The sequence below is a fragment of the Lipotes vexillifer genome, unplaced genomic scaffold (assembly GCF_000442215.2).
Source record: "Lipotes vexillifer unplaced genomic scaffold, Lipotes_vexillifer_v1.1 scaffold618, whole genome shotgun sequence".
In the NCBI taxonomy this organism is placed as follows: Eukaryota; Metazoa; Chordata; class Mammalia; order Artiodactyla; family Lipotidae; genus Lipotes; species Lipotes vexillifer.
In genome coordinates this window covers 591,837-600,768 of record NW_006799025.1, presented here as the reverse complement: position 1 = coordinate 600,768, position 8,932 = coordinate 591,837, and the positions used below count along the sequence as shown (strand labels likewise).

The window sequence follows — 8,932 nt, the reverse complement described above, 5'->3', positions numbered from 1 at the left end:
ACTCTTGTGGCCTCTCCCATTGCGGAGCACAGGCTCCAGACGCGCAGGCTCAGCGGCCACGGCTCACGGGCCCAGCCGCTCCACAGCATGCGGGATCCTCCCAGACCGGGGCACGAACCCGCGTCCCCTGCATCTGCAGGCGGACTCTCAACCACTGCGCCACCAGGGAAGCCCCTCTTGACCTTTTTTTCAATCAAAATCTTTGTGACTTCTCCCTACTTAGGGACTAAAGCTCAATCCCTAGGTTTGACGTTCAAGGTCTTCTAAAATCTGGCCTCGATTTATCTTTCGAACTTATCATTCACTATCTCCTCAAGCAAATACCATTCTCAGTTCTAGCCAAGTCAGTCTATTCAGTATTGCAGAACACTTCATGAAAATTTTCTACTCCTAAGTTGCTCACGCATTTTCCTACACTTGAACTGGGCTACTTCCTTGTTCTGACATAAATTCTGTAGGCCATTTAAGGTTCTCATGCTCAAACCCCACAATGATGTATTATTAAAACCCACAGTGATACACCTATCTCTCCTCTCTATTATTCAAAACTTTATTATATATTATATTCATTATATATATATATATGGTGGCTTGTAAAACTATCTTTACATGCATAATTTTTGTCTTCCCTGGCTACTTAGTGAACAACTGAGGGGTAAGGACTAAATCTTCTCTACCCTTTCCATGTAGTCCAAGATACCGGGAAGGTGTTATGTACTCAGCAAATCCTCAATTCTTGATCATGACTATATTTTATTAATAAGAATAGAGGAAATCATTTGATTAGCTTCATGCACTGCATACAAATCAATAAGCTCCTTTACTACTATGAATATTTCTTAGGTATTTAGGTATCCTCTGATATTTTTATGGCAACAAAAGTATTCACCTTACTGGAGTGAGAATTTCACTTAAAATTTTTCATTTTGGAACCAAAAAAAATGATAAACAACTTCACCTCTATTTTAATACTTAAAAACACTAGATAGTTTTGGCTTCTCCAAGTTTAATATGAAAGTTTAACTTTAAAATCAAACTTTAAAATAGTTCATTGTCCTAAAGTTACTGTATATTTGTCTGATGATAATTTCGATCTCCTCATATTTTTAACAGCATTTTATATTCCCAGATGTCTTTCACATTTCCCTTTTGTTTCAATTTATCTGGTCTTTAATGAGTACTCCTTTTATAGAGACAGATTTCTATAGTAATCTTCAGGTCAAGTAAAAAATAAGTTAAAAAGTCAAATCATCATGGCAGAGGAACCAAGGACATAGAGAACAGTTAAACTAACAGATAGTTATAGTAATTGAAATATGAAGTTACTACAAATCTTTCATTTGATTTTATTTTCTAAAGGGAGTTTTTCTAGATTCACCTCTTCAACATTAGACCAGTTATTTGGTTTCTTTAGGAAAAAAAGGGTAATAGGGACTTCCCTGGTGGTCCAGTGGTTAAGACGCCATGCTCCGTACAGGGGGCCTGGGTTCCATCCTGGTCAGGGAACTAGATTCTGCATGCCGCAACTGAAAATCCCGCATGCCACAATTGAAAATCCCGCATGCCGCAACTAAGCCCTGGCGCAGCCAAAAAAATAAATAATTTTTTTTAAAAGATGCTTTTCTAAATAAAGGGTCATAAAGTCCTTTACAACACATTAACTCCAAAGGGAAACTGATGTTTTCTAATAATTCCACTCTCTTATATTAACACTATAGTGATGTAATCCTCTATTTCCAAGAATACTGATAGATACAATAAAGAAAAACAATACATTTTTGTTACACTACATTTATGAATATAGTTAAATATGCCAAATGTCTTCTAATTAGTAAACAATACTTTAAAAAATACTAGATTGTTCAGTTATACACCAATAAGAATTTTATTTACAGTTAACAATATGTATTATATTACTCTGGAGAAGAGTGTATAAACTTGTTTTGCTTCCAGAACCTTTACAATGAAAGTGAACTCTATTAATAATGCTGAGTTCTTATCTGTTGGATCAAAGTTATGACTCTCAGACAGAATAATTTATAATGAAGCTGAACTCCATCTGCTCCTCTAAACCTCAACTTTTAATCATTCTAAAACAACCAAGTCAGTTCACTATAACTACTGAGTCTAACACTTAAAACTAAAAACTTAAAAAAACAACAACAACCTTATTTTTAACCTTAGATAATAAGCAATAAAAGGTAACACCAAACTATCATATCACTAATAAAGTTTCATGTAAGAAATGAGGTTCTAGACGGAACTGGTAAACAAAACAGGAACTCTTTAAAATAACTCCATCTTAATTAAAAGGCATACTTACAATAAGCCAAAAATTCCTTGTAATTAGAATAAATAATTAATAATAATAATTCAAAGTTAGTTGAGAGCTGATTATTCTATTACTAATGCTTTTTAATTCTGTTTACCCTGGTCTTTCTATGGTAAAATATCTATCAAATTATGATGCTAAGAAAAAGGTGAGTTAGAAATGGGAATCTGCAGTGAAATGACTGTAGATTATCTACCTTGCACTTAGATATATACTATCTTTGTCTCCACTGAGCAAAACACACATATACCAAGGTTAACTAACAGAAGCTCTGTTCTTTCAAAAAAAAAAAAGGATATATAAACCCAGATCTGCTGGATTCTTCTAAATCTCCTGTGCTTATAGTTCACCCCATATGCACTCACTTTTGTACTCACCTTTTCCCTCCTCACTAGCCTAGGCTGCCTTCATGTCTTTGTCTATTCCAAATCCTGTGAATTTTTACCTTTTTTTCTCCTTACATATCACTCAAGGTGAAATACATTCCCAGCACTAACTTCCCTCCGGGACTGCCTCAATTTAGGGCTTCATCAAGACAATGATCCCTCTTAGGCATCTCTCTCCCTAAACCTATTTAAGAATTTAGAACAGAAACAAATGTTGGACAGCTACTGCTACCAACTACATTAGTTCAGCAGAAGAATTAAACCGCTTTGTTCTCCTAATAAATGAAGACTGAAGTCCAGATACCATCTGTATTAGAAACTGAAGGTTTTAACAACCTGATCAAGCAATGAGAAATGCTGAATGAACTCCTAAGGAGTAAACAAGTTAGCTATTATAATTATGCAATCAGTAAGTATTCAGTGATCTGTATGCTGGTTATTATAAAAATTATAGAAGACTATGTAGGCATAAGGTCTAATCTCCCAGAATTATATATAGGGTGAGAAAACAAACAAAAAACTAAAGACTTTAAGCAAGTTAAAACAAGTGCTGAGGAACTAAAGAAAATAAAAATAAAAATTAGTTAATAAAAATGCCTTCTTAAATATCACTAAATCCTGAAACAAACCAAGTGAGTATGCAGGGAATGGTAATATTTAACATTTCTAACCCCAATCCATCTGGACCAGAGGGATAGTATAAGGTTTTGTTTCCTCCCAATCCTTAATTTCTTACTTATTCAGGAATGTATATATTTAACTTTTCTTGGCAAGATGGATATACTCTTTACAGAAAATAAGTTAAATCACACACATGAAAGGCAACAGAACTAACTACAAAACTAGACCTAGTAATCTTGTTTCTAACCCTTAACTGTTCTAAGAAAATACCACCAGCTAATAAATTGCAACAGAACTATTAACTTTATGTAAAATTACATAACATATATTTACATATAAGTTTAAATGAACCCTCAACTTTTTCAAAATCTATTTTTAAAAACTGTGGTAAAACTATAGCTTTACTGAAAATTCACCTCCTCCATGAAAACAATCAGCAACCTAGAGTTTCATTAACATCTAAGCATATTTACATCTAGTGACACATGCATGTTTCTGCATACTTTTTCTGCTGGTGGTTTTATACCTGCCTTTTCCCCAGTTCCCTTCCTTCATGCCCTCTACCTAAGGGGGATGAAATCCTACTGGAGTCTTGCTCCTTTATCCCACTAGCACTGCTTTAATTCACACCCTCATCATATTTCATGCAGGTGATTGTAAACACGTATCTGATCTCCTTTGCCGCCAATCTAACAACCCTCAATCCACCTTCTATAATAGAGTGCCTCCACCTTTCTCCCCAAACTTTCTAAAAATCAAATCTGATCTTGTGGTACCCCACTAACTAGTGCAATACTTCCTCAACTGCATCTCTTACACCTATGAAATACACATTGTTATCTGAAGGGGTTAGAGAAATGCTGTCCTCAAAGAGTTTATGGACCAAAGATTGAGGGAAAACCTATTAACATTTCCAATGTGCTTCAGGATTACCCTATTAGAAAACAGTGGATTTTAGCAGTGGTTCTCAAACTATGATATAAGTTGGAGACTTCTATTAAGCTTGCTAAAAATAGAAATGTCCAAGTTACACCTCAGATCCAATGAATTTGAATATTATCTAGGAATCTGGCCTAGCCATATGCATTTGTAATAATCTCCCCAATGATTCCAATGCATACCTAAACTTGAGACCCCTTCTTGATCCATAACATACTATTAGGAGGTCCCCTGACTTCCCAAGCTGTTTCATACCTCTCATCAACCTGGGAGGTAGTGGGCCCTCCAAATCTCTGGACATGGAGGGCTGACTGCAAGGGACTTGAGCACCCGATGACGACTATACCTACTAATCTTAAATGTTCAGGTACTGACCATTCTATAAAAAGCGTTTACTCATCCTCTCTTCTGATCTCCTAAACCTTTATAAAAATAATAGCATCCACACATATAGTCCTTCTAATCCACACAACCACCCCACCTATTTTAGAAAAGAGAAAACCAATGCTAGGACAGGGGGCTTAAGAAACTTGTCCAAAGTGACCATATGAGTTTAAACCCTGATCTGCTGATTACAAAGCCAGGATACAGGATTTTCCACTGTGACATGCAGCCTCTTGCACATCGCTCTGAAGTATTGACATACTCATCAGTTCACACATTTGTTTCTCTTTTTAGATATAGTAAGCTCCCTTAGTGTAGGCATCAACCCTGATTTTGACCTCAACATTTAGATACTCAATACATATTTGCTGAGTGAAAGAAGGAATGAAACTCCTTGAGAGCTGGGACTACAACTACTCCTGTTTCATTTCCTGAATTCTTAGATAGAGTTCTGAATACATCTTGCTAAACAAATTTGGTTTGACCTATAAATCTCATTGCTTCATTTTTTTTTTTAATGAGACCATGTATTTCAGTATTGTACAAAAAACTGCATAGTCAGCAAAGGAAAAAAAAAGGACTGTTCCAGAAAATTAACATATCATTCTTTACTCTGTAATAATTGGAGACTTCAAATATTAATCTCCGCAGCCATTTCACACCACAAGAGCAGGTAACTACAACAGTGTGGTTTTAAATGACAGAAATTCATTCTCTATCTATCACTGTATTCTTCCACATCAGTCATTTTTTTGAAACCAGTAAACATTACAGGTAAGCACAGAGCAATTAGTCTGTATACTTGGGTATAAATGTAATGTCCTTCCTGCTTAAAGTTAATGTGTCTGGTAGGTAACACGAGGTACAACTACTTGCTTTCTGATACAGATTACACAACAAAAGTGGTAAACCCACAAACTTTAAATAATGTCACTTTTAAAGTACTGAAGATTTTCCTAAGTTGAAAATATTCAAAAATTAGTGCTGCTTTAAGAGTCTTACATTTTAATTATATCAGTTTCTGATGAAAAATAGAAGTTACTATTCCTTTCATACCACTTTTAAATAAGTCAATAACAAGTAAGAAAAAAAACTCTTCTAAAACAACATGATGTAGTGGAAAGTACAACAGAGTAGGCATCAGGAGTCCTGGTTTTCTAGTTCTGGTTACATTACTAAATTGCTGGGTGACTTCGGGCTCACTGGCTCAGTTTTCTCATTGGTTTAAAAAGTGTGTGTTGGGAGTAAAGGGCTTGACTGCCCTTGCAGTTGTTTCCCCCAGTTCTCATTTTAAGCCACCCCCCTCATTTTATTCTTCTAATCAGGTCTAACTTCTGAAATCTGAAACACATCTGAACTGAATGTAATGATTCAATCTCCTACAGGATGGCACAGGATACAAAGGGTAAACTCCTAGAAAGTTAACAATTAATCTGGTAACTTCCCAGAACCTGTCTAATCCCAACTTCTCAAACAGGCAGGTGGAGTCTGGTTTGACACACTTAGCACTACTAAGAAAAGCTGTAAAAGGTACAGCCCTGTTGGCATTTCATTCGGTGCTTCCCGGGTTCCAGTGGCACATACTCCGCAGGTGTTAAGCAGTAAAGGGGGGGAGAAAGGGACCCAAACAGCGTTCCAACAAACTCAACCACAGTTCAACCCAGCCAGCGCAGTAAGATGCAGCCTAACGAGGCCTACCCCGCAGAGCAGAACCTCCCCACCCGCGTAAGTGCCAGCGGCCCGTGTAATGAACGCTTCCGTCAACAACAACACACAGTGCCCTTCCCACAGCAGAGCTGCTCGCTCCCAACTGGCCATCGGGGCTTGGACCAGGCCGCACTGCACCAACCTAAGAACCATTCTCAGACCTCCAAAGGCCAAGAACTGCTGGAGACTGCGGTTCCTCTGCTCTTGGTGTGGGAGAGCAACAATTCCTACCAATGGAAAGAAAGAAAGAAAAGAAAACAACAACAACAAAAAACCCAAACCAAAAAACAGTGGAGAGGAGAGAAAATCCAGGCCTGGGCGAGACCGCTGGAGAAATAAACCTCGTTTCTCTGCAATGGGGAGCAGCAGCATTTCCTGCCCTCATTCTGAACAGACGCACTCGACCTCATTCCTCAAAGGAATGAAGATCCTCAAAGGAGATTTAAAAAACACCTTAGGGTCCGATTCATTCATATTTGGGCCTCGGTCCCCGACCGACCCACTCCTGAAACCTCTGGCATTGTGAAGGAAGGCGCCCCCAGATCGGCTGTAGAAGGAGAAGCGAGGGGCAGTCCAGGGGCCCAGTTACTAAGATCAAGCAGCTCGGGCAAGAAGAAAATCCCCGTGAGACCTGACAGTAAAGTCTGAGTCAGCAGCAAGGGCACGGACCCGGGTCCGACCGAGCAAGGCTCCAGGGCAGGCCTGCGGAGGTGACACTTCCCTGCGTGCTCCCCGGGCAGGTCCGGGAGGCGGCGTCCGACCGCGCCGGCCCGCACCCAGGAAGCCGGGCCGGAGGGCCGACGCGGGGACGGAGGGCCGACGCGGGGCCGGAGGGCCGACGCGGGGCCGAGGCCAACGGGAGGCCTGGCCGGCAGCACCACCGCCCACCCGCGCCTCTCCCGCCTCCTTCCCCACTCCCACTTCCCGGCCCTCCAGCCCGGGCCCGTGAGGTAAGGTCGGGGTCGGCGACGCGGGTCTCGGCCACTGACCACACATTTCTTGCCCAGGAAGGTGAAGAGGGACTCGTTCTCCTGCGGGGTGAGCAGCAGGGACCCCACGTTGGTGACCCTCCGCGGCGGCGGCGGCTGCTGCTGGCCGGAGCTCATGGTTTCGCCGGCGGGGTAGGGAGGCCAGGGCCGTCTCCTCCAGCGAGTGGGCGAGCGCTCGTCCCCTTTCTCGGTGACAGGGGCGGGAGGAGGCTAATCAGAGGCGCAGCATCTCGCAGCTCCGCCGGCGCGGGGAGGAGGCCACGGGAAGGAGGAGTCGACGGCGGGCCGCGCTGAGAAAGGGAAGCTCCCAGGTCCGGCCGGGCCAGGCTCTGGCCGGAGGCTCGTAGTCTTCGCACTCCGGCGACTGCGCTAAACCCCGAACTCCTCCTCCAGCCCTCCTTCCGCGGCGGCAGCAGCCGCACAATCCAACATGGCAGCGGGGACGGGCGAGACCACAGGACGCAAGACGTGGGGGAGCGCGCCGGAAACGCGCGTCTGCGGCCCCGGAGGACCCCCCCCCCCAACGTCGCGGCTGGCTTCGCCGCGCCGGACCGAGACCACGCCCCCTTCCGGCCAACGGGCGGCCGGATGCGGGGCTGCGGGTCAGGCTCGGGCTCCGGCGTCTGGGCTCCTTTCTTGGGTGTTTTCCGCTGGCAGAGCCCTGGAGGGAGGAGGCGTCAGGTCTCCGTGGCCGAGCTGCCCGTCTCTCTTCTGCGGACGCACACCTTTGCGGAGCTTCAGTGCAGACCCAGGTCATCCTCCGCGGACGAGGTCGCATTTCTGGGGCGCGACAGCCAGACGTTCACACCGCTTGTCAGAAAGGTCTGGAATCTGCAGACGGAAAATGGGAGAAGGGACGCGCTCCCCCGTGCTCCTCGCTCGTTCTGTCAGAGCCGCAGGTGCCTACGGTTTCTCAGAGTTTGTCCAGACTTCAGCAGTAGGAGTGGGAGTGGAGGACCAGGTCCAGAAACAGAGATCTTGCTGATGGATTCTACCGCTCGCTGGTGTGTCTCGTAGGACAAATGTATTTGTAACATATCAGTTCAGCCTCTTCTCGAAGGGTCCTCCACACATTTTCCCCCCCTGTTTTGTGAATTGAAAAATATTTCTTTTTCCCCCTTCTCGTCTTTTTCTTTCTCTCAAACCGCAAAGACTTTGTGTTCTTTTAATCCAAAATGAATGTGCCCATTTTGGGGTGTCACCCAGGGAAATACATATTGTGATTTAATCCTTAGAATTTATAGATCTCAGGAGTTTTGTTTTTTGTTTTTTGTATGTCTCAGAATACTGAAAGCCACCTAGGATAACCCCCTTTGTTCAGTAAATTAAATACTAGACAGCTGTATTAAAACCACGTTTTGGAATATGTAAATGATAAATTATACCCACTGCTGTGAATTATAAATAAGCATCTCCACTTTAAACAAATTAGCATTTATTGCATAAACTCTACCATCATGTTTGCTTGCTATTCGGTTAAAACAAAAGAGTTACCTACATTAAACTTAGGACATCTATCCTTTGCCAAATGAAATTTGGTAAAACTATTTGATTTTAATATTTCTGAAAGCTCC

At 42.3% G+C, this 8,932-nt stretch overlaps 1 protein-coding gene across 1 annotated transcript in view; it reads right to left on the bottom strand.

The window, feature by feature from the left end:
• Window positions 1-7,805, bottom strand: part of WASL (WASP like actin nucleation promoting factor) — a 67,464-nt gene extending 59,659 nt beyond the window's left edge. The window contains exon 1 of the mRNA XM_007471283.1: window positions 7,359-7,805. Coding sequence (XP_007471345.1) covers window positions 7,359-7,475 — 117 coding nt within the window. The 5' untranslated portion in view covers window positions 7,476-7,805. The remainder of the gene's footprint in view (window positions 1-7,358) is intronic.
• Window positions 7,806-8,932: the final 1,127 nt, after the last annotated feature.